The 26,940-nt window shown below is 46.6% G+C and overlaps 3 protein-coding genes across 12 annotated transcripts in view; 2 read left to right on the plus strand and 1 right to left on the minus strand.

The window, feature by feature from the left end:
- C4H11orf42 (chromosome 4 C11orf42 homolog) lies at window positions 1-7,052 on the plus strand. Of its 6 annotated transcripts, XM_056795101.1 has the most exons (4): window positions 1-265; window positions 452-611; window positions 1,565-2,426; window positions 2,981-3,207. In XM_056795101.1, the coding sequence occupies exons 2-4, from the start codon at window positions 519-521 to the stop codon at window positions 3,109-3,111; spliced, it is 1,086 nt and encodes a 361-aa protein (XP_056651079.1). In that variant the 5' UTR covers window positions 1-265; window positions 452-518; the 3' UTR covers window positions 3,112-3,207. The 6 variants fall into 6 exon arrangements, with proteins under 6 accessions (XP_056651079.1, XP_056651080.1, XP_056651081.1 ...); XM_056795102.1 differs by having other exon boundaries at window positions 1-611; XM_056795103.1 differs by lacking the exons at window positions 1-265; window positions 452-611; window positions 2,981-3,207 and adding exons at window positions 1,106-1,457; window positions 6,917-7,052.
- On the minus strand, window positions 3,438-25,025 carry FHIP1B (FHF complex subunit HOOK interacting protein 1B). Of its 4 annotated transcripts, none has more exons than XM_016422476.2 (12): window positions 24,892-25,025; window positions 19,419-19,703; window positions 18,752-19,030; window positions 17,999-18,157; window positions 17,651-17,737; window positions 17,211-17,378; window positions 12,640-12,719; window positions 12,133-12,296; window positions 10,905-11,726; window positions 6,911-7,089; window positions 6,378-6,540; window positions 3,438-3,991 (listed from the first exon to the last, which is right to left on the minus strand). In XM_016422476.2, exons 2-12 carry the CDS (start codon window positions 19,650-19,652, stop codon window positions 3,621-3,623), a joined length of 2,706 nt encoding a protein of 901 aa, XP_016277962.2. In that variant the 5' UTR covers window positions 19,653-19,703; window positions 24,892-25,025; the 3' UTR covers window positions 3,438-3,620. The 4 variants fall into 4 exon arrangements, with proteins under 4 accessions (XP_016277962.2, XP_001380233.3, XP_016277960.2 ...); XM_001380196.4 differs by having other exon boundaries at window positions 18,392-19,030; XM_016422474.2 differs by lacking the exon at window positions 24,892-25,025 and adding an exon at window positions 24,637-24,738 and having other exon boundaries at window positions 18,392-19,030.
- The window catches only part of CNGA4 (cyclic nucleotide gated channel subunit alpha 4), a 24,209-nt gene continuing 22,220 nt past the window's right edge, over window positions 24,952-26,940 (plus strand). The window contains exon 1 of one of the 2 annotated variants that reach the window (XM_007492732.3): window positions 24,952-25,051. The gene's annotated coding sequence lies outside the window, so the exon portion shown is untranslated. Of the gene's footprint in view, window positions 25,052-25,123; window positions 25,892-26,940 lie in introns of those variants that run through there. The other variant, XM_001380202.5, reaches the window with a different exon arrangement.

Consider the following 26,940-nt stretch of genomic DNA (forward strand, 5'->3'; position numbering starts at 1 on the left):
CTCCTTTCCTTTACGGAAGGGCTTTCTTAACCTCTGGGTTGGAAGAGATGTCAGAGGCCATTGATTCTAGCCAGAACTAGAATGTCCTGTAAAATATGCCCCCAAGGGGTCAGTCAATAGACATATCCATCCACTCTCCTCTGGAAGACCACCGATGAGGAGGAATTCATTTGCTCCAGACAACTCATTCCGCTCAAGATAGTGGGAAGTTTTGTGGTTTGTTTTTCCCGACTGTGGAACTGCCATCTGCCTTCGTGCCCTTGAAGTAGGGACTGTTTGCTTTTTGCCTCTGTTCTCCACCTCTCCCCCATCCTCAGCCCCTGAGCCTAGCATAATGCTAATCCCTCTTCCATTCGACAATTCGTAAATACTTGAAGAAAGGAGGGAGCACCTGATCCGAGCTAGGGCCAGTGCTGAGCGCTTTGTAAAGAACTCATTTGGTCCTTTGCAGACAGCTATCTTTAGCCATCCTCAGTGTTCTGCAGAGGGAGCAAAGGAACCTCGCACAGGCTGGAGGCATGCTCCCCAGCCGCAAAGAAATCCGGACAGTGGCCTTTTCCTGCCCGACCGATCGAGGGGCGGGGTCAGCAAAACAAGTTATCAAGACCCAGGTAAAAAGCAGGGAGGGGCCGGCCAGCACCACTTCAAACTGCAGTTACCTTGCCAACACTGGCGCGAGCCTGGCACACGTTCTCTCTTCCCGGTTACCATGGACACAACACCCCCTTCTCCAGCCCCATTCGGTTTCCCGCCCCCGCCACCGTGACTCTCGGGGCCTGAGGCTCTGGTTTCCATGGCAACCCAGGAGCCCAAGTCTGGGGCTTTATTCACTTACCGGGTCACCCCAGGACACAGTGCGGCTCCATCCCCCAATTCTTTCCACGTACCTAACGCGTCTGACCCTCCCGGACACTTTTGGGCCTGGGCAGTTTCTTGTTTCTTCACTGAAACAAGAGACTGGGTCCACCCATCCTTTCCCAGAGAGCCGAATCCACTATAGGTTCTCCAGGACCTCCAGGACCTCCCTCTCCGGAGACAAGGAGATGGACACGGTCGCCCTCCCCGTTGGTGACATATAGCATCATGGGGTAAACTGAGGCTGGGCTTGAGAAGAGGATCTCTCATATAACAGGGGAGAGGGAGCTCAAAAGCTGGGTGGAGAGAGTTCCTAAACTGACCCAGGAATCTTGCTTCTCAGAGAACCCCAAAGTTAGACTTAAAGCCAAGAAGTACTTCCCTTCCCCCAGGGCTCCAGACCCAGAACCCATGAGTCCTATCTCCAAGACCCGGTGCCTGGCAACAGCTCTATGACCTCAGGTCCAGGGCCTAGAGCAGGAGCTTGCAGGCCCAACTTCCCTGCCCTCTCGGGGCTGCCCTCACTGACCATGGCAGCCAGCACCCCCCAGCCTCTGTCACTCTTTGAGGCTGACTCCACCTGGGCCCTCATCAAAGACAAGGTGGGAGAACTGAGCAAGCGAATGGGGCTGGATCTTAAAGAGCCTTGGGAGGGACAGGTTGTCGGATGATGTCCACCAACTTTGACCCTTGCCCAACTGCCCCACAGGTCATCGAGGAGCGCTTTGGACCCAATGTGGTAGCTGTTCCCTTCCTGGCAGATGCAGCATGCTATGACCTCCTCGGAGTGCTGGTGAAGCAAAAGTCAAAGCCACCTCCGTGGCTCATCCGTGCCCGCCTAGGCCTAACCTTTCCCCTTGGGCTTGGTCTCCCACGCCGGGGTCAGAGGGCTCTGCTCCCCGTGGGACCACTGCCAGGGCTGCTGGAGCGGACGAGTCCTGAAGGTGCCTTTGCCCACTGCACGAGGGAGTACTCACCCAAGGGCAGGGCTGAGGTAGGCTATGAGGAAACAAGACTGGTAGATGGGCAGCCCTGCCGCATTAGCCTGCAGCTTGGGGGCTTGCGCAAACGTGTGGCCTTTCTGCTGCTCCCACCCGGCCAAGTGGGTCTCCAGCCAGCCCTGCCCTGGCTCCGAGGCACCCACAGCATTTATGTCATCTACCAAGTCTTCTCCTGCTCCTGGCTGCAGCTGGCACTCGCACCCACAGCCTGTGAACCCCGCCAGCTGCGCCTTCAGCACCCCTTGCCAGTAGCATTTTCTTGCCTCAAGTTTGCACTGCAGCCCAAGGGCATGCTGGGCCCACAGAGGCCACTGACTGGGGACAAACTGCCTCGGGAAGCCAGCTGGGCCCGGCCGGGTCCCGAGTCCACAGTGAACTCAGTGCTGACCCCACCCCTGGTCTCAACCCTTTCCAATACCCTACTTGATAGCGACAGCCCACCCTCCCAACAGCCACCCACACCGCCCAGCCAGGGGGCCCCAGAAGGACGGACGAGCAGGTTCTCCTATAAGGGTCGAAACCCCTTCCGAAGGAGACCAAACATGCTGTCAGGTACCGGGAAAAGAAAAGGTACCCAAGGAGTCAGTCAGGAGACCTTAGGGGACTGCTGGGGCACGGGGACTGGGCTGGGGCATGGGGCCTGGGCAGCAGGGTTAGCCAGGACACAGCTGGGCAGGAGAGACTGGGACTGAGTTAAAGGCTCTCAAGCCCTTGGAGACAGAATGAAGCTGGAGGGGTCAGGGTGTGAATGGAGCCCTGGCCTTGGAGAATGGAGTCTGTGGAGGCCTGAAGGACAGGGCTGATGTGTGAGGCCTAGGATGGGAGGGAGAGAGCTTTGGGGGGGAACAATGATAGCAGGGGGAGGGGCAGAGGAGCTTTAAGTACAGAATCTAAACCAATGGACAGGACCATAATGTGGGGTTTGAAGGCAGGAGGGCCGGGAAAGGAACAAGGGAATAATCGTGATTAAGCAACTACTCCATGCCAGGCACTGTGCTAAGCACTTTACAAGCATCCTCTCATTTGAACAGGGAGATAGGTTGGGGAAAAGGACCCAGCAGATGGGTTCTGAGGGATCACAGATCAGGTGAGCTATGACAGTATTTCCCCCCCACCCCCAACAGAGATCTGGCTCTTCAGCCCCCGAAACCCCTCATCAGGGACCCAGGGCGGGGGCCCAGGGGACCCGGACCGGCACTCCATGTCCCTGCCTCTGCTGCAGGGCCTGTCAGCGGAATTCGACAGTGATGACTAAGGGGGAGGGGGAGGCAGGAGGAAAGGGGCTCAGCCCCAAGGCTTGGTGCAAGGAGACTAGTCCCCAATAAACACCAGCTGCTACTCCCCCAAACCACCCCAGACCAACACTGCTTTTTCCTTCTGGGAGGTGAATGGGTAGGCCAAAGCCCCAGGAAGCCCAAGGTCTAACTCCCATTGTTCCTTAAAGGCCTGAATCTCAGGCAAGGGGCCCAGGGAAGAAATGAGGCCATTATAAGGCTGCCCAATCCCAAGCAAGCCCTCAAGTCTATACAACCCCGCCCACCCACTGATGAGCCTTAAGAAGCACAAAGGAAGCATTTGGGCTGCTTAGACATTTCCCTTTTATACATATTGCAACAAGTTCTCCATAAAACATTCATCTCGAATAAATTAAAAAGTTATCTTTCTGCCTCCTTGGCATCTAAAAACAGAGCCCACTTTATATATCCAGCCCCCTTCCCTGGGCTCCTGATTGTCCAGTGGGCAAGGGGGATGAAGAAGGAAGGACTAGGGGTCAGGGCTGGGCCTGGCAGGGGTCCTGGGCCCTTCTTCAAAGGCCTCCAGCAGAAAGGGTGAGGTGACTGCATGGGCCTGGGAAATGGCCGCCAGCTCCTTGAGGAACTCAGGGAAGACCACTGCACAATAGACAGCATTCTTGATGCGCAAAGCCTCCCCCTGACGCTCAGCAGGGCTACTCCGGAGAGGCAATGGGGAGGTTCCCAGAGCTGAATGGGGCCCCAAACCCACACCAAGGCCCAAGGCTGGGCCAGGACCTTCACGGCCCAGTTGTGGAACTACTTGGGCTGTCTGACGTGATCGAGTTGGACTGTGTGCATGACGAAGGAGCAGCTCTCCCAAGGATGGCTTCCGGGCCTTCACTAAAAAGCAGGAAAAATAGAAAGGGGATCATGGAGGGGCTGAGGCTGAGCTGGAGGTCACAGGCCACACATACATTCAGGGAAAGCCAGATTTATGACACATCCAAAAACTGGTTTTCATCCCTTCTATAAGAATAGACCCAGGATTGGAGGAAAAAAGGAATATGGGGGAAATGGCCAAGATAAAAGGGCTTTCCTAGAACTAAGCCCATTCCCCACTTTTCTCTATTATAACTCTAGTAGACTAACCTCCAACAATCCTTATCCCAATCTTTCACAAGTACAATTGCCCTCAAAGCCAAGGGATAAGAGTAGTTAGACAAAGAGCTCTTTGCCCTCCATTAATCCTCCAGTCTGTTCCACTATAAGCACTTAAATTTTCTGCAAGTCACTATCCTGATATCCTAAACATATTCACCTCAACTTTAAGTCCTATCTGCCAAATCAATACCCATTCCTGGCCCTAAATCAAACCTGTAATCTACTTTCTCTAATCAATACATAGACTAGTGATAATGTTTCTCCTCATCCTTAAACACCTTTTTAAAATCCTTACCTTCTATCTTAGAATCCTAGCATACTCTCAAATTATCTATCCTAAGAGTGATGAGCTAAGTAATTCGGATTAAGTGGCTTGCCCAGGGGCACATAGCTAGGAAGTGTCTGAGGATAAATTTGAACTCAGGTTCTCCTGACTCCAGGCCTGGCTTTCTACCCACTGTGCTACCTAGCTGCCCTTAAATATTTCTTTCTTGCCCCAATGCTTTCATCCTATCTGCAAAGACACCCTCCATGATCTTCCTATTGCCTCCTCCAGGATGCTGCTCCCTCAAAAACTATCATATACCACATAAAGTTTCACAAACATCTTTAAAACTTGGGGCCAGGGAGTTGGCTATTAAGTCCTGTCACTTCTCTATATCTCCTCCTAGCATGGTACAGTATAAAGACTACTTGATAGAGGTCCTAGGTTCAAATCCTGACTGGCACAACCTATGTATCCCTAGTCAAATCACTTAACCTCTCTGGTCTCATTTCCTCATCTTTAAAAAAAGGGGGGGAGGGAGATTGGATTAGATGACCTCTATAGGTTCTTCTAACTCTGCATCCTTGCTCTTATGCTTCTCTCTCATTTCTGAAACTCTAGTAGAAATTCTCATATTGTACCTAAACTATGCCTATAGCTTCTTCATCTGCCTCCTTCCCATCTCTTCCCCTCTAATCTAGCCTACACTCATGGCCACCAGAATAGTCTTTCCCAAGCACCGCTTGAACATGTCTATCACCAGTCTGCTTCTCAAAAATCTTTAATGGCTCTTCATAAACTATAGTCCCAACCAACCCTCCCCCCCCCCCCAGTTATTTCTAGCTACCTACTACTCCTTTACAGGAATTCTCTATGTCCCCGCTTCATTCCCACTTTCCCAAAATCTCCATTTCCATCTACTTTGTCTCCTGTCTCCAGAAAGCACCCCAGGTTTTCTGACTCCAGACCTCTGACAAAGTTGTTTCCTCTACTGAGAATACCCTGCCTTTACGTATCTCCAAATCCTACCCCATCTAGCTCTAATCTCATCTCTGTCCTCCAGATCCAGAAGAGACCTCTCCCTCCTCTAAAATCAAATATACTTATCACGAAATGATCAGATACTTCATGGTATTTTTATCTGTGTGAATATTAGCTCCATGAGAGCAGTGACTATTTTCTAAATCTATATATCCTGAAAGCTTCACATTCAACAGGACTTAACATTGAAATGACTGATATGACCATGGCCTCACTTAACCTCGGGTGCTTCAATATCCTCATCTTTAAAATGGGGATATTAATAACTATCTCTCAGGGTTGTTGTATGGATCATATGAGGTAAGTGTAAAGCACTTAGCACAATTTCTGGCACATAGTAGGTGCTATATAAATGTTAGCTATCATTATCATTACTATTATTATTAAAAGGTTGTCTTCAACATAAGGACTAGAGGTACTCACCAAAGGAGGTGGAAGTCCTAGGAATATGAAGAACTAGCCCAGTGGGTCTCTAGAATTAGAGATTCTAGGGCTTCATTGAGAGACTTGGTGGAATTAGAGGAACAGGGTATCAACGAAGGGCTCAGAGAAATTAAGAATTCAAAGGGCAGAGGGCCGATGTATGGTCCTCTTTATACTTTAGGAGGTATGGACTAGGTTTTTGAGGGCATTATCAAAGTAAGAGGGATTAGGGAGTTAGGGTAGATGCTTCACCCAGTATGTCAGAGAAAACAGTTTGGACCAAGACAAGTGAAAAGACTAAGGGTAGAAGGTCTGAAATCTCCCAGAAGAGATCAGAGAGATTGAGTCAGAGGTCTTACAAAGGAATATAGAAGGATTGAGGAGAAAGGACCTCACCAAGGGTATCTGGGCGTCGTGGGGTAGATCCAGCCCCAGGACCCTCAGCCCAGTCCAGCTTGCCTCGGGCAATGAGGTACTTCTTGGCTTTGGAGAGTAATGCTGGGAAGTCCTCCTGGGAGGCTGCAAAGCTCTCAATCTTATTCTTCACCGAGCCCAGCACCTGTGGAACAGAACTTAATAATTTTTGCATATGCCTGGATGCTCCTAGATCCCAAAGGCCAGGCTCATTGCATTCCTCTATTCCTTCTCCATACCCTACAACTGAGACCAGGTCTTTACTCTTATCCTTATTTTTCTTCTGTTGACATGATCCATACAAATATTCATCCATTGTACATAAACAGCCCTCTCCTAAAATCATTCCATTCCATCACTCAAGATTTCACTCATACACATAGCTAAGGAAATGAAATAATCAGCAAAGTTAAGTACCCAATAGCACACAGCCAGTTAAATGACAGTCAAGACTTGACTCAAGTCATTATACCTCACTACCTCCATTCCCAAAGAGAATAATTCTCATTTCTTACCTGAAGTAGAGACTTGACACTGGGCTGGAAGACCATGTTGGTGTTGAGCAGGAAAGAACGAAGCAAAGGCTGAGGATAACAGGCCAACTGAGCCACAAGTCCCGTCAGTAAGAAGTTGACATAAAGCGAGTTCTGCAGCATATTCTCCAGTTTGGCAAAGAGCACGGCCATGAAGGGGCCTGGGAACATGGTACACAAGACTTACACATACCTCTCAAAATGAGATGGCTCATATTTCTAACATATGAGACAGAATACACAGAAGCCTCACAGAACTCAGAATTTACATATCTCTCCTTTCCCTTAATAATATGCTCATTTCTATAAAAGTTTACTAAAAGAACTGTGTATTCCTAAGGGGAATAACTGTTTACTATTACTGGAATATTAAAAGTTCTTTTTAAGGATATCTTAAGAGATGTAAAGTAGAATAGGAAGTAAACTTGTTCTATTACGCTCCTCAGAATAAAATGAGGAGCAATAGGTAGAAGTAGAGAGGCAGATTTCCACTCAGTATAAGGAAAAACTCCCTAATAACTAAAGCTGTCCAGAAGTAAAATGGGTAGTTTACAGAGAAGTTTGGAAACAAACACATAGACATATGCCACAAACCCCTTTGGCTAGATACTACTCTTTAAGCTTACTCATTAGGACCCTACTCAAAACTAGAAGTCATTCCAGAATAGTGGAAAAAGCACTCTATTTGTAGTCTAGGAATCTGGGCGAGAATCTTGTTAAGAATTTGGGTGATCTGGGTTCAGGAACTTAAATTCTTTCTTAGCCTCAAATTGTATCTTCTATAAAATGAGGTAGCTGGACTAGGCTATGAGCTCCTTGAGAAATAGGAATGCTTTAGTCATTTTATTTGTATTCTCAAAGCCTAGCAATATCTGGCAAACAGTAAGCACTTAGTATTTGCCAACAAAGCAATTTATCTGTAAGGTCTCTACAAACTCTAAATTTTATTATCCCTTCCAATGGATTCTGTGATAGGAAGGATCATAGAATTAGGGTTGGAAATGATCTTACAGGTCATCTAGTCCAATACCCTTTTATAGATGAGGAAATTGTGTCAAGAGATGCCAACGATTTAACTAAGATCATACAATAAGTGACAGAACTGGACACATACCCAGGTCTTTTGACACCCAATTCAAGTCTTTTTTCCACTGCATCACATATGAAAGCAAAGACATTAGCCACAAGGAACTGCAACAGGCTCTATAACTAGGATTAAGGACATCTTGGGGTAAGAGTCCAGAGTTCTTTAACTCAGCAATTCTGAGCTCTGTGAGTTTTTGCTGCATTTTAGTCTTTCCTGAAGTACTAGTGAAATAATTTTGAAAAACCATGCCTCTGATCCTGGGGGGGAAGCAGATTTCTAGGCCAAGACCAAGCAAATCCAAAGGAACTGAAAAATTCTGGCAGTCCAAGCATCCAAGTGGCAAAAAGAAATAGAGGGAAAGAGGCCTCCACCCAAACATCTATGGGGATCTGGCCAGCAAAGGTTGAGTGAAACAGTAAAGAGGAAAAGAAACTCAGGTGGGATAGATTTTGGCTAGCCAGTCCTGACTTAGCACCCAAATTTTCACAGGGAGAAACCTTATTTAGCTTCAGGTATGTCAATCAGCTTTCTGAATGGAGAACAGTCAGAAGTCACAGGAAGGGCCCAGTTAAGTCCTCAATTCAGCTCAAGGTGTTAATCACAACATAAAATAGAAAACAGGGTCAGCGAACAATGGAAAGTTGAAGGTAGTCAAAAGGCCAAATAAAGAAAGCTCTTGATTTCAGAACAGAAAAAAAGAAAGGAAATTAAAGCAATTACTTCCTTTAGCAAATGAAGTAATATTATATTAGAATTCAAAAAACCCAAATTCAAGTTCTGGCTCTGCCACTTTCTAGCTCTGTGGTCTTGGGGACTAGGCCTCACTAGGCATCAAGTAAGTTTCCTTATTTATAAAAAGGAGGTAGGAAAGAGAAGCCACAGAATAAGAGTTAGAAAAGACCTGAGAGGTCATGCCTCTATCTTGGATCACCTCTAAGCACCCTTTCAATCCAAGCATTATGTGAGTCTATGCTACAGACCACCAAATGGATAACAAGAAGGCTAAGGTGATGAGAACAGGATGCTATCCAACCAAGAAACTGGACCAAGCTGCCAACACAACTTGTTATACTAGATAAGGAACCAGCAGTGAGGTTGGACTACTATGTGTGATTATATCAGACCTATCCAGACAGAAGAAACAGGATATGCTAAAAAAAAAATAATACCTAGATTCTCAAACCAAAGGGACAGCAGAAGAGAACATTTCCTGAAGCCAAGAATCAGAAAAATTTGAGAGACAATTTCAAAGTAAGATCAGGGTAGACTAAAGCCAAGAGAAGAAAGTACAAGGTCAAGGTCACAGGTAGAAAAGTATTTTTGTTCTTCCTCCTGAGGACTACCAAGAAGGCATAGTGGAAGCTGCAGAATAAATAAGTAGTCCTGATGCCAAAGGACAAGGAATAGTTAAGAAGGTGGTTTGAGCCACTTCTGTCTAGAACTAAGAATCCAAGACCAACCATAATTCAAATAATAAGGAAAGAGAGAATCCAGTGGAAACCAGAATTGTAGCTAAAGCAGAACAGAGAAGGAAGTGAAAAACCTAAAAAGGATCACAGGCTTTAAACCCAGAATTAACAATAGGTATGATTCACTCTAGCAGACAAAAGCAATCCTTAGCTGAGGTAGTCTTTTTCATGATATATCTTTTGGGGTTCTTCCCCCCGACCCCCCCCTTCTTCAGTCCACTAGCAGGAAACATTTAGAAAAAGCTCAGACTTGGGGTGGGGGAGGGAGTGATTAGTCTGTTGATGGCTATGGAATGCTATAGTGGCTGGGGTGCCCCCTGGTGGAGCTTCCTGATGGTGGCAGCTAAACAGAAGGGCAGGCTGGCAGACTTTTTGCTTTGACCCCAGAGAAAAAAGTTAAAACCTGAAGTTGAAGGACCCAAAGACTGTTTTGGCAGCAGGGATATGGAATTCTAGCTTTACTCTAACATACGTCATATACATGCCTACCACATGTATACTGGGGTACACACACAAGACATGGAACATAAGATTCCTATAGATGCCAGGACATAAAGATGCCTTACATAAAGGAAACAGCATCCACATGACTTCTAAATAGGCCAAGATCACAATGCAGTGAAAGATCATCAGTAAACCTGAAATAACACAGAATACTGTAGATTCACCAGGACTTAGAGAGAGAAATTCTGGGAGGAGGCCAGATACAGACAGGTCTAGATCAATTAAGTCCAGAACATACCATTTGCAATAGGGAAACTCATGAATGGAGAGTGGCCCTGAGAACACACAAGACCTAATGTGACATGAATGCAAAATGTAGGCCAAGAAGACATACTTAGCACAGCATAAGAAAGCATAAGAAATTAGTGAGAACAAACATACCTGAACTGACAAACATGGAAAGAACATGAGCCAAGGTGAACAAAGAAGAGACATGAGACAAGAAACACATGATAAAATGAACCAGAATGAATAGAGCTCTGAACTATAAGTCAGGAAGATCTTGTTTTGAATCCCACCTTCAGCACTTGTTACCTGGGTGAGCCCAAGCAGCAAATTCCTTAACTTCTCAGTTTCAGTTCCATCATCAATAAAGTAGGGCTAAGAATAGCAACTATTTTCTAGGGTTATTATGAAGAACAAACAAAACAATGTATGTAAGGTACTTGGTACACTTTAAATTGCTAGATAAATGTGAGGTCTTAGATTACTAAGGTCTGAATACAGATGAGATATGGACCAGAAATTTCATCCAACCCAGTACAAATATAAGCCAAAATGCAAAGGCCAAGGAACTCCTCGATTCAGGATAAGCATGGGAGAAACAGGCAATAACAGTAAAAGCACACATGAGAGATGGCCCAAAGGGACGAAACACAGTAAATATGGGGAAAAACATCAGGATGAAGGAACTCACCTGTGAAGGGTTGGCTGGGCAGCTGGCTGGGAATCCGAAGGGGGCTGCTGAGGAGGGGGCCAAGGGGCTCAGGTGGGCAGCTAAAGCTCTCGTAGACTGCCTCCTCCTCTTCAGGAGGCAATGGGGATTCATGACAGGAATCTGGCCCAGCTCCCCCATTACTCAATGCCACCTCCAGCTCCCTTAGCTCCCTCCCAAAGCCCTCCAGCCCAACCAACCCTCCAATCCCCCCTTTTTGTTCCCCAACTCCCCCTCGAGGCCCTCGACGCACTTTCTTGGCCCCCTCAGGCCAAGGCCCTAGTGCTCCATTGACCTGGAGGGAGGTCAACAGGCCAGAGCCCTCTTCTTCCCCCAAAGACAATATCCGTGCCTCTGCATGGCCCCCACCCCCCAGCTCTTCTTCCTCCCCTTCTGCCCCATCCTCCCCATCCTCTTCCTCTGGCTGCAAGCTCCGCTTCTTAGTCCGAGGGCCAGTGGGGACAGAGCTGGGGTCCACAGGGCTAGGGTCAGCAGGGGGCTGCTCCCCATCATAGGGGGCAGACCATGAGCGGCAGGCATGAACACAATGGTCCACACAGCGCCGAGCCTCTCGAAGGTATTCTAGGTAGTTGTCTTCCAGCTCTCCTGGCTCCTCCACTGGCCCAGGCCGGTGGCCAGGGCTAGAGGCTGGTGATGGGACCAGGCTGGGAGAACGAGGAGCTGGGCTAGAGGGCTCAGTGCCACCCAGGCTCTGCTGCCGAAGGAAAAGAGCAAGGCGAGATGGTGTGGAGGGCCGGGGTACTGTCACCACTGAAGAGGAATCTAAATTGGGGCTGCCAGGGCCTGTGGACACAAATAGAGGAAATAAGGAAAATGAGAAATCAGAGAAACCATTGCAGAATGGGGGAAAAGATCATAAGAGAGGTCAGGATAAAGCAGGGAAGAAAGAGTCAGAATGAGGGAATATGGGAGACAAAAAGACAGATGAGGATCACAGAACCCATGAGGATAAGTAAATATTCTTCCAACTCCTTTCAGCTTTCAAATCACATCCTAGCTCAGTCCCTCCATTCCCTGGGTACCAAAATGAAAGAGGATGGAGAAGCTGATGGAATGGGATTAGGAGCTGGGATAGGAGGGGGGACTCTATGTAGAGATAGCCAAAATCCTTTCCACCCTAGACTTTCTATGTGGGGGATTAGAGATACTCCTAGAAAACCAGTCCATATTTGCCAGTGGCAATCCCCACCTCGAGCCCAGGAAGCCTGCTCCAGGTGAGGTGGACTAGGAGCACGATGCCGGCAGCATCGAGGGATCAAGGACAGGAACTTGTCAGCTGCCCGCCCATACAGGTCCAGGTCACGTACAGCTCGCTTCTGGCTCAACATGACATGGTTACAGGGGACCAGATACCTGAGGGGAAGTGGGAAACAGTAGCAAGGGATCATATACTTGAGGGACAAGCAATCTTGAGACACAGAAAATGAGGATCAGGGAGTTTGAAGGGTTAGGGCCCAGGGAATCAGAAATATAGGGATCAGGGAAGGCAGAGAGGGAGCTATGGATGGGGTGGAGGAGGCAGGGGGGAGGCGCAGCAGCAGTTGATGTCAAGAAGAGAGCCATGTTGGAGTCCTCCCTCAAAACCCTCTCACACCTAGCTAGGGAAAATGCATAGCTGAGCCCATCAGGTCTCCCAAACAGTGCCCTCCCTTCACCAAGCCCACTAGGGAGTACACTGTGCTCCCACTCACAGTACCTAAGCACCAGCTGCAGCACCACATCCTCACAGTTGAGGTTCAGAAGGGTCCTGAAGAGGCTCAGAGAGACCATGCAGAGCTGAGGGAGAAGGAAGGGATCACTTACCTAAGGGACCCTCTCCCCCCAACCATTCCCCAGCTTAGGACAACAGTAGAGAGCAAGGAGGAAAAGGTCATGAAGCATACAGTTCCTCTTCCCTGCTGCCCTCTACTCCCTTTCAGCAGAGAACACATTGACATGGGAAAGGCACAATCACCTACAATTCTCCCTCCCATGAGCTAAAAATAACAATTCGCATTTCTTAGGATTTACAAAAGCTTTGTCCCCCAAGAGTCTCCTGACACTAGAAAGTATTAGCTTCCTTATTTTATGGATGAAGTTAACTAGCCAAGGTCACACAGCTTATAAATAAATGCTGGAGCCAAGATTTGAATCCAGGTAATCTAACCATAAGTCTAGTAATCTTTCAAAGAATAATTTGCCCCACATTCAGTAGGGAACAAAGAAACAGACACACAGAGACAACAGATCTGGGATGCAAAAGGGAGTAAGGACCACATTTCAATGGTGAAAGATCTATTCTTTCCTCACAAGGGGTAGTCTGCATATTGGTTTGAAGTGTTGTTTTGGTCATGATATAACAAATGGGATGTTTGCAAAAATGTTCCATTTCACTCGTGTCCTCTCTAGTCCCTCTACCTCAATACAGGTCTTCATTATCATTCATCTGGATTACTTGAACAGCAAATTAACAGGTCTTCCTACACCAATACATCTTTCACAAACTGCCAGAGTAATTTTTCTACTCACATCTTTCCTCAAAAATCATTAGTGGCTCCCTGCTACCTTCTGAGCAAAGTAAAAATGACTATCTTGCCAGCACCCAAGGCTCTTTGTATACTCTAGCACCCTTCTGACCTTTTCTCATCTAGTCCCCTCCAGTCACTGGAATCTCAAGTATAAAATAGACCACTCTCTAACCTCCTCTGAGTGCCTTCATTCAACTGTTCCCTATCCCTGGAATCTCCTCCCTTCCCTCTTATTCTGGTGAATTCCAACAGTTCTTTAAAACCCAATCCAAACTTCCTCCACAAAGCCTTCCTTTATCCTCCATTTGTAATGACCTTCCTCAAACACCCCTCCCCCAAAGCACTTCCTCAGTAACATTGCATAGTCTAATTATCTGTTAGGAGGGAAGCACTAAAATGCAGCAAAAATCATGGAACTTCAGGGTTAGTTGTGGGACCTATGTTCAAATCTAGGCTTTGCCATTTATTACTTAAGTGACCCTGAGCAAATCATTAACCTCTTAATTTCCTTTATTTCCTCACCTATGAGAAGGCTGGGCTGGATGCCATCTAAGGTTCTTTCCAGCTATAGATCTTGATCCTTATTTAAATTGTGAAGAACCTGGCCACCAAACACAGTTGGCACATAGTTTGTCTGTAGAGTGTTAGATAGAATCCCTCAGTATCTGCAAAGATTATTCTAAAACAATGAAACTAAGTGTATCAAACTCCTCAAAGACAATGTAACAAGTATCTGTGGGTGAAGAGATTAGGTCACCAGGAAGGTTTGCCCTAGGAAGTGGGAGGAGCTTCAGACAAGGAGAGATTCTGAGTCATCTGGCTTGCTCTCCTGAAGGGTTGCTAAACCTTTTGTGCCATAGGTCCCTCTGGCAATCTGGTAAACCAAAAGGATCCTTCCTCACAGTAACGTATATGCATTTTAGTTCACAATAGAAGGAAATGCTTAATTTCCATTTGAGGTAGCACTTATCCATGGACCCCTTTGGGGGGGAAGGGGAGACCATAGGTTAAGAATTCCCCTTTCTAGAGATATCAGAGAAAGTGCAAAGGGGAGAAGAAAAGTAGGCAAGGAAGAAGAGCAAAACCTAGGAAGCTCTTAGATTCTGAGTAGGAGGAGGGAAGAGAGGACAAGAATATAGACTGTACCAGGTAGGATAATTGTATGTACAGATGTCCTTATGAAGCACTGACTCAGGGATAGAGGAAGACATAGTTCCTTCACAGATGAGCATAAGGTTCAGGACTGCCTGCTATTTTCTTTACTCCTAAAGAACCATTCCCCTCCTCATTCAATAAGATCTGTGGAGGCAAAAGAGCCTTTGTAGCTGTAGCAACCAATTTCTCTATGGCTTCCAGGGTTCCTAGATTTTCTCTTCCTAGGTATAGATACAGAATCTCATAGTTCAATGAGACCACCAAGGCACCTGTACAGGAATCCCCTCTACAAGAGACCCAATAAGTTGTCATCCAGCCTTCATTTAAGACCTCTTGAAGCAGGTCATTCCACTTGAGGAAAATTTTATTTGTTTGGTATAAGGCAAAACTTTCCAAATGAAACCTCCCTCAAAATGAAACAACTTCCCCTCATTGTTCTTACAAAGAGAAGTCTGCTCTTCCTTCCACATGATAGCCCATCACATAAAAGAAAGGTGCCATGTCATCCCTAAATCTTTGCTTTTCCAGGCAATTCCCAATTCCTTCCACCAACCCTCATATGTTAGGAAACTAAGGTCCTTCACCAACCCTGTTGTCTTCCTCTAGCCAGTGATGGCGAACCTTTCAGAGACAAAGTGCCTGGCCCTGCCCTCACCTCCAGAGACCACATGCCATGCCCTTCTTCCCCACCAAGTGCCAGGCATGCCCTGACCGCCCCCCCCAAACCTCACACAGGGGAGGAAGAAAGCACTCCCATTGGGCTGCTGGGCAGAGGGATGGGTGAAGTGAGGAATATCCTTAGTGAGTATAGAGGGGGTGGGGAGTGGCCCAAGTGTTCTACTCCGCTCTAGCTTTGTCACTTATGAGCCTCCTACCTTAACCCTCTGTGTGCTCCCATTGAGTTGCTGGGAGGAACGGGAAATGAAAAAAATGTTGTCAGGCATGGTGGGGGGGGAAGGGAGCAGCTCTGCCTGAGCCCCTTTGCCTTTCTATTAACTGCCATCCCTTCCTTTGCCCCCCACCCCCATGGGGCACAGCTGTTACCCATGGAGAATGCTCTATGTGCTATCTTTGGCACCTGTGCCATAGGTTCACCATCGCTGCTCTAGACACTCTCCAGTTTCAATTCCTTTCTTAAAATGTGGTGTTTGGAACTAAACTTGATTTGTTGTTGTTCTTCTTAGCTCAACAGCAGATGTTAGAGATTTTCCAAAGTGTGAAGTAGCAGAAAGAATATTAGCTTAGGAAGCAGAAGGCCTGGGTTCAAATTTCAGCTTCAGGGGTACTACTTCTATGACCCAAGGCAAGCCACTTGATTAGCCTCGGTCCAGGTTTCCTTATTTGTAAAAATGAGATAGCTGGATTAGAAGAACTCTATAAATCCTTCTAGCTCTAAGGAAAAGAAATTAAAGCAGAAAAAACTGTGAACACATTTCATCAAGTAATAGATCTTAGAGAGAGAATTCTAAGATGCTCATGGAGTGACCAGCTTTCTAGGCCAATAACTTTCATGCTAGAATCATCCTAGCAAAGTTTAGAAAGGCTAATCACCAAATTGACGAAAGTATGAAATTTTTGGCCACAGACATTAATAAAAGCTTATCTATTATGGTGAAGAAGGACTGTGATCTGTATTTATGGAAGGAGTATCCAACACTAACAAAATCATAGATGAAACATTGATAATTCTTTTTTAAAAACCATTATGTCTGCTCCAAGGAAGGAAGTAAAGTGGTATTAAGCCTGCTCTTGAGAAACTTCCTCCACAGGACGTTTGTTGCATGCTTGTCCCCAACATCTAAACTCTTAATTCAGGTGACCTAAGAAGAGGAAGGCCTTGTGTCCATAGCCAAGCAAAGTGAGTATAACAGTATCTTGCAACCCGACAGGTTAAAGAGAATCTTTTAGCAATAAGAAAAGCAGAATTCAACTGTATCCCTATCAGTTATGGAATATGGTTCCTTAGAGAAAAGAAAATATTAATCCCAGGGTCTAGCTGAGTGTTAACCCCCTCCTTCCTAGTGTCACTGCTTTGCAATCCTATCTCCCCTGCTAAATTTATGACACCTGTTAAGGGCAGGACTAGTAATTTAACTAACTTTGTAACCAGAACAAAAGCCTATTAACACAGAGATGTTTGTTATGGCCATGGAAAACTAAAGGGGTGGACCAATAGCTATCCCCTGGACAATAAGGCCACCTAAATGGAACCTAAATGAGTTAACTATCAGCTTATGACAAAAGGAAAGAAAACCTGAATTCATCTAAGTCATTGCCATTAGAAGTGGCTATTAAGCATGTATATGACAAATGAGGGCAAAAGAACCAGTAGCTACTCTGGAGATTATAGGGTCTTATCAGGATAAGAAAAAAAGTATAGAGAATAGCTATCTCCTGAGGACAGTAACCAGCAGAGGCATTTGGAAAATCAATGCAGGCTTAAAGCCAAAGTGAAAATCTAAGGCCCAAAAAGGACAGGAACTTAGTTAACAGATGAGATGATGCAGGGTGGGTCAAAGGATAGTAGTAAGGAATGGAAGCAGACAAAAATCAAGAAGCACCCTGACCTATGGGCAGTAGCCATGACCAAGGACAGGGGTTGTACCCGTGAGTTACTGCTGATTCGTGAGACGAGGGTGTCAAGGATGGTGTGAGCATCATGCCGGTGGAGCAGCAGGAAGCGCAGGAAGGTTCGGAGTAGGGCAGGTTCGGAGACGCTGCGAAGGAATAGCTCCAGGTACGCTGTGCTGGCAATCATCTCCTCCACAGAACTCTGGGTTTGGGGTGGGGGGAGGGGAGGGGATGGGAATCAAGACCCCCCCCCCCTACACACACATATCCCAAGGTGAGGACTATTCCCCAGAGTGAGTACTAGGGGAAGATGGGAGGAGAGTGTGTGTACTGGGGGAGGGAGGAGAGAAGGGAGGTGGGAAGAAGATAGTCTTTCACCACCACCATCCCCAGGACCAGGGGAGTCTGGATAAGACTTAAAGACATACCCAACCCCACTCCCAAGCAGTCCCCACCTCCTGTCCTGCTCCACACCTTGTGCAAGGCAGGGCCCATGACAGGCACCAGGAACCCATTGTGAATGTAATCGACCAGCTGCTTCTGAACCAGTGGGTGAGCCACCTGTAGGGAATTGATGGTGAGGGAGGAAGCATCCTGGTCCCCAGCCCCCAGATGAGTAAAAGGGATTATAAGAGATATCCCCCACCCTCCAAACACACTCTCACTCTCTCACATTCACTCTCCCCCCCCTTCTTTCTCCCTCTCCACATTTACACACATAGTTCTCTGATAAATCCTCTTCCACTTGGATAACTGAGATATAAAACTTCAGGCAAGTTTCCCACTGTCCCTTATCCCCCTGTTGCTCTTAATTTTCCTTACCTGGATGACAGCATTGCAGAACTCCAGGGAGCTCATAAAGAGTGCAAGAGCTGGCACACCCAGCCAGTCTTCCCGCCTCAGGCAGTGCCAGTCATCCCCCCGAACCTCTATCTTTCGGGGTAAAGATGAGTACAGAGCGCTCAGTCCTGTGGCCAACACCTGGGGCCATAGCAAATGAAGGGATGACTTAGGTTACCAGATCATTAATACTGTTCCAGCCTTCCCCCACCTAGGTGACTAGTTCCCTGGGAAATGTCTAGGGTAGAAGATGGAGGAAGGGAAAGGAAGAACAGGACCCTGGGGCTCATCCTTGCTTTTTCTACTACCCCTGGGGTTGGGCTCTCACATATTAAATCCCACCCTTAGCCCACTGTTTGGGAAGAAGGGTCTGACCGGGCAGAAGTAGGAGTGGTCAGCGATGTACCGGCCCACAGTGGGGCTGCCAGCCGACAGTGCCATAAGTAGCAGCAGAGCATCTCGAGCCTGCTGACCCAGTGTCCCTTCACGGTGCACAAAAGGGACAAGGCGGGAGAAAAGCAGCAGGCGGGGTGCTGCTCCTGGCTCTGGAGGAGGCTGTAAGAAGAGCTCAAGTAGTGCTGGCTCTCGAGCCACACACACACACAACTGGCTGAGCAGGAGCACGAGGCCAGCATCCAGTGCAGGACCAGTGGGAGGACCACAAGCTTCCAGCAAGGTTAGCAAGGCCTCTCGAACTGGCTGGTGATGTAGCAGTGGCTGGCGGGCCTCACTCACCAGCATTTCAAACAGCTTCAGCTGCTCAGCCCGCCTTTCCTCAGCACCTACCCCATCCCCAGGCCCATCCCACTGCAACTGCCAGGCCAGCACCCTTGCTAGCAGATCCTCATGAAGGGCAAATTCCAGAAGGGGGCCTGGGGCTGTGGGAGCTGAGGGGGTTACACGGTCCTCCACCAGCAGTGTCAACATCTGATACATGTGATTGTGCACAGCACTGAGATCATCTGACCCTCCAGGGGCTGCTTGTGGGGCCCTCCGCTCCAGGATCCTGACTACCTGCAATTCAAGGAAAAGCCAGTTGAACTCTGGGTGTAGGGCCTCGATTACCTTCTCAAGAACTCATTCTGCAGAACTCACCTCACAATACCCTTTTCACCTACACAGGAGCAGGCACAATCTTGGAATCGAAAAACAGCCTCCTTTTTTGCCCATCCCTCCCACAAATACACACTCATGACTTCTTTGGTTCCCTAATTCCCACATTTAAGGAAGGATTTACCAAAGAAGAGCACAATATAGGTAGTAGGAGTGGTTCAAGGAGAAAAACTAGGGAAAAGTTGATAAGGGGTGCTAACTAAGAAACGTCAGGACTGGAAGGGAATCACTGAGCAAGAACAAGCTAAAAGGACTTTACACAGAAGCAAGTGAGAAAATGAGGTCCTACCTGAGACCAATGGTTCTTGAAGACCATCAGGCAAGTCTCTGGATCAGCAGTAACAGGAGTTTGTAGACTAGTAGTTCGAGGAGCACGGTGTCCAGGACCCCGAGGGGCCAGTTTGCTCAGCCAACTCATCTTCTCCATGGAGTGGAAGGTTGGGCTGGCCAGAGCCCCAGGGATCACCCTCCTGGGGTTTGCCAACTGAGGGCTCCCTCCACTTGTGGCTCCCACTTGCTTCATCCAGTTTGGAGAGATCTACAATCCTCCATGGTAGCAGGGACATACATCAGGCTGGAAGGGATAAAATTAAAGTAAAAAACTGAACCAAGTGTATAGTATAGACAGTCAAAGTTAAGAATCTGAGACAAAGCTAAGAAAATCTGAAAGTCCAATGGCAAATGGTAGCTGGGAAGTTACCAAAACCCCAAGTCACCATCCCAGTGATGCAGAGTATAGAGTAATTACTTGTCTTACTGATTCTCGTTATATCTGCTTCCTGAATGGAACACATACAAACCAAACACATACAAATACTCTCTCTTTAGGAATAGATAACATACAGAAGAGGCTCAGGATAGCTAACAAGAGAAAATGTGCATCCCTCCTCTTGACATAAGCTGAAGAGAAGTCATATTAGGGCTTCTAAACATACATACATACACACACATACAATGTCACTTGAAAGTCACCATCAGATGCACACAACAGCCACCCACACTGTCCAGAATTACAGAGTATAAGGAGGAATGAGGGGTATGGAGAGGCCTGTATTGGTGGCAAGATGAATTCAGAAAGATGCCAGCCATCCTGGCAAAACAGCCTCTCCTAAAAGCCTCCATCACCCCCGCCCCCATCTCCATTCCTCCTCCCTGGGGAACTCCACAGCAACCAGGAGCTAGGAGTAGGTTCTATGTAGTCTGCTTGGTAAACAAGCCTCTCCTGCTCTTCCTGGAGAAGAGTTTGGAGAAAAAAAGCCTTCTAAGTTATCTTTATCTAAGCTAATACAGGTTCTGCTAAATGTCCAATGGATAGTCACAACTCATTATCTAATATCTACTAAGCATCCTACTCTCCAGTTAATATATAGGGAATAAGGGCTTAGAGGAAGGCAGCAATGCCTGTGCCAAGGTGGAACAAGGCCTGAAATTCCTGACCTCTTTCCCCATCCCACAGTCCAAGCACATGATGGCAGTGCCCCCTCCCACATATACTAGACTAGTTCAATGCCAGAGAAAAATCAAGCAGAAACATGCCCTCTGAGAAAGGGCTTAGAGGTAGAAGAAAGAGCCAGTACCACTGGGCCCAAAAAGCCAGGAAAGGAGATGCCCACTGACCTGAAACCAGGTGCTCAGTCAGGAAGTGCCAATAAAAGTCACATGGGCACCAAGTAGCCAATATGCCAACCTGCCCACTGAATTCTACCCCTTAGCATTGGGACAAGAGGGAGTGGCCCAGTCTTAGCATCAACCTTTGCTCTGGGTGTAGGCCTCACCCCACCTAGATGACAGGTCTTCAAAAGCACTAATCCTGACTCCTTCCTGAGTATCAAGGGAAGTTCATCTACCTGCAAATGCCTGTGAATTTGACGCACCCTCCCCCCATACCAAATAAAATTGCCCATGGCAGAAATGAGATGAAGTGTTCTCTGTTAGAGAAGAGCAAGGACGGGAATCAATTTACCTAGAAGAGTCCCTTGAATGATCTTACATAGAAAAATCCACAAACATCATGTCTTACACATAGCAACACCTACTCTATTCATAATTCATACACCATAACCCCAACCCTCTTATGACTACATATAACTTTCCCCATGCAAGCAACACAATCCCTATCCCAGTTTCCTCCCATTCCCTATTACTCCAAATATTAACTAAGTCAGATTATATCACAACTTCAAGGAATCTGAGTTGGAAGGATCTTAGAAATCATTTATTACAATTAAAACATGACAAGGAATCTCCTTTATAGCACCCATGACACATGGGCTTAATGATGGAAAATACATGAGATACTAAGACAATTTCAAGAATCACAGAATCTCCTGAGATTTCAAAAGCTACCTAAGTCCAACCTGGTAAAGTACTCTGCTTACAACACCCCAAATATGTGGTCTTCTACCTAGGTGGCACAATTGATACAGCTTAAAATCAAAGAGACTTAAAATCTGGCCTCAGACACTTACTGTGTAGCCCTGGAGAAGTCAACTAACCCCTATCTGCCTCGGTTTCTTTATATAGCCCTTATTTGTCAGGATCAAATAAGAGATCTGTGTTCATCAAAATACCTGGCACATAATAGGTGCTTAATAATGTTTATTGATTGACTCTTCTGTACTTAATGCAAGTGATTTTTATACCTAAATGCAGAAATTAATATTTGCCCCTATAAACTTAAATCTTACTTAGTTTGGGTAAGTATTCTAGTAAAACAAAAACAATCAAAAAATTGGATGAGAATAAGGGAAAAGAAAGAGCCAAAGATGTTTCTGAGATCTTGAAATTAGATGTCTAGGAGAAAGGCAGTATTCCTTCAGGAAGGGATTTGGTCTGAGATACAACAAACTATAGCTAAAAAATGGATTGTCCATTTCAATTATCCAATTACACTGGTGGACACAAACAAAAATAAAATCTCAAATGAGCCTGTATAAGATCTTCCTTTCCTTTACCACTTAAAAATTGAAATTGAACACTGTCTCACTTATCTCACTCTGTGCAATTCCTTTTTATCCTGTGTGTTCTAGTCTTTCCTGGGTAAAGTACAAACTCCATAGCCAGATATCTATAGTTTTCTATAATCTGATTTCATCCCAAGTATTTAATCTTACTTCCCGAATGATTCCCTTACATACAACTTTTATTCTAGTCTCACTGTCCCCCAAATATACTATACCCTTCCTTCTTCAGAACCTATGTTTACTCCATTCACTCATTTTATAGCATGTTCCTTTTTCCTCTTGACCTCTCCAAATCCCAGATCAATTCCTATCTTACCCCAGAAGCTATACCTCCTCAGCAGAGACCTCACTCATCTCTTACTTTCTGAACCACTAAAGCCCTACAGTCTATCCCATTCATTTAGTGAATATATACTGCCTAAAATGGTTCTTTGTATAGGTGTAATAGTTGCTCTAGTTGAACTTTATGTTCCCTTAGGCAATCCATTCTACTTCTGGACAGTTCTAATTATTGAGAAAGTTTTCTTTAATAGAGTTAAGATCTTCCTCTCCTTCCACTTCTACTCACTGTTTCCAAGTTCTGTCCTTAGGGGCCAAAAAGAATAAGTCTAATAAATCTCTTTTGTCCTGTTCACTAGCATTCTGCATACTAAGCTTCCAGCTTTCACATTGTATGGGTTTGTGAAGGAATTCCCCTCTGAGGTCTCAACTCTACTTTGATCCCATTCTTCTCCATGCTCAATTCCCTCCCTCACCAAACTCCCTCATGATCTTCTCTGATAATCCATGTCTACCACATTCTTCAAGTCCTGGCTCAAAATTCACTTTTTTCATGGACTTTGAGTCAAAAGACCTCACAGAGGTAATCTAGTCTAAACTGTCCCTAAAGCAGTAATCCAGTCATTAAGGTGGGCATCTATCTGGGCATATCTGGGCACTTCAGGGGCATCTTCCAAGATACCTCCTCCAAGGAATCTTCCCTGAATGTTCTTAGAATAATTATCTAATGTATTTGTTCCTTATATTTGGTATATTATATCTAGCTTCTCCATATGTTGTTTTTCTAATTGATTTGGGAGTGAAGAGTACCTGGGTTAGAATACAGCATCTGCGATTTGCTACCTGTGGTGTGGCCTTATGTAAATTACTTCACTTCTCTGGCATCTATTTCCTCCTCTATGGGGGAGGAGGGGTACAGCTTGAACTAAAGGATCCTCTAGGGCCCTTCCAAACTCTTGATTTCTATGAATATCTTTTTTCTTTAAGCTAGATCATTATTGAGACCTCTAAAAATAACAATTACCAATATGGCAAAAATTTAACTGAACCACAATTGATGACTACATATATATACCCACACACAGAAAGACCTGATACAACTACTTAACTTGGTCAGTCCCACTGAGTCTCCCCATAAACCTACAAACTTACAACTTGACCCCACCTTCAACAAGACATTATCATCATTCTGTACTCTCCTCACTATCAGAAGAAAATTAAATAGCCTTTCTACCTCCCTCTTTCACCCATGTTGAATATACCATGTCCCCATATTGTCTCAGTAGCAAAAGGCTCCTTTCTTATACTTCCGGTGGGGATTCTCTGGGAGAATTATTATTTACTAATGTCTGTCATATACTTATACATCTGATGTTTTCTTAGAGAATAATGAAATACAAGAACTTAGGTAATAAGTAATATACACAGAGTAAGGCTAATGTGGAAAACTGCTAACAAGTACTAATCATTCATACATGTCCTAGAGTCTTAACAGCCACTACCAACCCCAAATCCACAAGCTCAGGGAACAGCTTACAGCTCCAAATGAACAAAAGTTCCTGAAAGCAGGGGAGGATGGGAAAGTATTGTGAAGAAAGGAACAATTCTGAAAGAAAAGAAAAAACAGGAGTTGGGTTCTAGGTAAACCTGGAAAAAGGCCAGAAGGGTTTGCTTCAGTGATATGATGAACAAGTCACTCATGAAGTCCACTCCTAGACAGAAGCAAGGAGGTTTATTTAGCTGCAAAGATGTACTGGTCTCTATGGTCATATTAGAGACACCTGAATATAAACTTTACATCTGTTTAACATGATAAATTTAGTGCTGTGACGACTGCTTTGTTATTTTACCCTATTTTCCTAAAGAGTAAGAAAAGATCTTTTAAACCTAATCTGGAACCAGGGAAAAGAAAAGAGATGTATGGGCCAGGAAGGAACTAAAAAGATTTCACAGTACATATAATGTGGATGATTTTAGGGTTCTTGAAATAAGGGTCTCATATATGGTAATTGCATAATATAAGAAAGTAAACCAATAAAACACCCCCCTGCCAGGTGATTTGAATCTGGTCAATATTTTTCTGCCCAGGATCACTTTTCTTCATATTCTATATAACATTTCTATGACACCCTTCGTCACTGTTGAAAACACCAAGGTCCACTCAGTGGTTATGTATACCCTGTCTATATCATTATCACCTGTCATGTATGTCCGTCACATTCGCCCCACCTGTCATGTGTTCCCAGGCCCCAAATAGTCCCCCACCTGTCACGTGCTCCTCACAACTGTCTCACCAAGATGCAGAGGTGTGTGTGTGTGTGTGCGTGTGTGCCTGTGCCTGTGCATGTGTGCAGAAGCTCTCCCTCTGGGCCTCACACACAGACCCCCACCCCCCACCCTCCCGGAATCCAACACACTCAGTCCCCTACTCCAGGAGGGCTTTACACACTCAAGCCCCCTCACAAGGCCTCCCCCTCCCAAGCCGTCACCAGGCGCCCCATCTCACGGGCTGGACCTCACCGCTCCACTCTCGCGCTGCCGCTGACCCCGTGCGGGCTCCGTAGCAGCCACCGCCGCCGCCCGCGCTCTCAGGCCGCCGCCATAGCTGCCCTGGTCGCCTCCGCCCGCGCCCCGCCCCTCGGGGCGGAGGAAGGCCGCCCCCCGACGTCACCTCGCTCAGGTACCGCCTTGCGTCGCACGCTCTCGACAACATCAGGCGCAACTAGTCTTCCCATTGGCCGTACCCCGAGCTCGAGCGAGCTCCCCGGGAGACGACGGGCGTCCCCTGGCAACGACCAACGCGTCAGGGCGAGATGTGCACGGGTGGCAGTGGCCGACCTAAGGGGGGAGGAAGGAGAGGGTTCTGTTTGGGGAGAGAATTAAGATCTGACGAGAGAAACATCCGAAACCCACTTCCGGCCCAACCTCCTCGGGCTCATTTTTCAGCCTGAATATTAAGAAGAGAGGCGGGGCCTAGAAGACTGGGCCAAATGGCCCAAGGGACCTGGGAAAGGAATGGGGTGGACCTGCTTGAGGGCAGAACCTGTGAGATGATGGGCGAGGAAAGGGGAGGAACCTGGCAGGGCGGGGCCTTCTGCACCAGGACCAAAAAGAGGCGGAACCTGAGGAAAGGGAAAGGCTGACTGAGGGCGGAAAGTAAATGGGTGGAGCCCATGGGGGGCCCTAACATAGCTGAGTCGGGGATTGGGCAATGGGAGGGGCTTTCTCTTTGGTGTTTCCTTCTCCCCTACCCCACTCCAGCTTCGGGACTGGGGAGGGTGGGACCTCCTTTCTGCCTGAGATGAAGGGGCAGGACAGGGAGGCTGGGTGAGATGGAGCAGTGGGCGGAGCCCAAAGTACAGGTGAGGGAGGGGCATAGCAGTACCTGAGACCTCAACGCTAGTGATGTTACATCTGGGATTTTAGCCTCTAGGGCTCTAGCTAGGCTTGGGCTCAGGCGTCTCTGTAGCTAAGAAGACACGCCGGAATCAGACACGGATCACCTGAAGAGCCGCGCCCAGTGAGAACCCGGGGGGGCCTTCCCCCACCCCCTATCCCTGTAGCTAGGAGCCAGAGAATCCTCCTCCTTCCCCCCCCCCATAACCATTCCCAGAATTCTGTCCACTTGTTCCCCTTGGAATCTTTCTCCTACCACCAGCCCCCAGAATCATCCTCTCTATTTCAGACTTACAGAATCTTCCATCTTTAACAATCCTCAGAATATTTCCCGCTCCCATCATCTTCCCCCTCTACCAACCCCAGAAATCCTAGAATCTTCCATCCTTCACAGTTCTCTGACATCTTCCCCCAATCCTCTACTCACACCCCTTGCAATCTTTCTCCTACTTCCAACCCACAGAATCATTCCCCCCCCCCGATTTCAGACACCCAGAATCTTCCTTCACAATCCCCAATATCTCACCCTACCATCATCTCTGAGCCTGCAGAAATCCCAGTCTCCCATCCTTCACAATTCCCCAGCATCTTTCCCCCCCATCCCAAAATATTCCCCAGAAATTGAAAGAATCTTTATCCCAGGTTCCTCTTGATCCCCCTATCTTTTTTCTTCCCCCACCTCCTTGACCCACAAAATTCCTCCCCAGCTCTATGTCCCACCATATTCCTCCCTCCACAGACAGAAAAAAATTCTCCACACAACCATCTACATCCCCCTCATATTGTCCATCTAGCTAGTCTTCCCACTCCCAGAAACTTACTCTCCCAATAACCCCCTAGAATCTTCCTCTTCCCCATAGAATACCCCAGACTTCTTCCCCAAGGACCACCCCCTCAATTTCTTACTCAAAGACTCCATCTTTTCCTGTTCAGAATTTTTTCTTCACATCATCCCCCTCCCCTCAGAATCAATTCAACAAGCATTTGGGTTGGAAATGTAGAATCAAAAATGAGAAATTTTTAAAATTATGTTCTAGGCACTGTGATAAGCACTATCTCATTTGATCTTCACAACAATCTGGGAGATAGATGCTATTATTATCCCCATTTTATAGTATAGAAGACAAGCAGGACAGATTAAGCAATTTGCCTTGAAATATACCACTAGGATGT

Source organism: Monodelphis domestica, chromosome 4 (genome assembly GCF_027887165.1).
Source record: "Monodelphis domestica isolate mMonDom1 chromosome 4, mMonDom1.pri, whole genome shotgun sequence".
NCBI classification, from domain to species: domain Eukaryota; kingdom Metazoa; phylum Chordata; class Mammalia; order Didelphimorphia; family Didelphidae; genus Monodelphis; species Monodelphis domestica.

What these genes read in the sequence shown, in the direction of transcription:
- C4H11orf42 (XM_056795100.1), top strand. Translation starts at nt 1,308, where the DNA reads ATGACCTCAGGTCCAGGGCCTAGAGCAGGAGCTTGCAGGCCCAACTTC. An exon ending in GGGCCCTCATCAAAGACAAG is followed by an intron (nt 1,458 to 1,564) that starts GTGGGAGAACTG and finishes ACTGCCCCACAG; the next exon opens with GTCATCGAGGAGCGCTTTGG. An exon ending in AGGTACCGGGAAAAGAAAAG is followed by an intron (nt 2,427 to 2,980) that starts GTACCCAAGGAG and finishes CACCCCCAACAG; the next exon opens with AGATCTGGCTCTTCAGCCCC.
- FHIP1B (XM_001380196.4), bottom strand. Translation starts at nt 19,652, where the DNA reads ATGAAGCAAGTGGGAGCCACAAGTGGAGGGAGCCCTCAGTTGGCAAAC. An exon ending in GTGCTGCAGCTGGTGCTTAG is followed by an intron (nt 12,297 to 12,639) that starts GTACTGTGAGTG and finishes ACTTCCCCTCAG; the next exon opens with GTATCTGGTCCCCTGTAACC. An exon ending in GTGTCAAGTCTCTACTTCAG is followed by an intron (nt 6,541 to 6,910) that starts GTAAGAAATGAG and finishes TCTGTTCCACAG; the next exon opens with GTGCTGGGCTCGGTGAAGAA.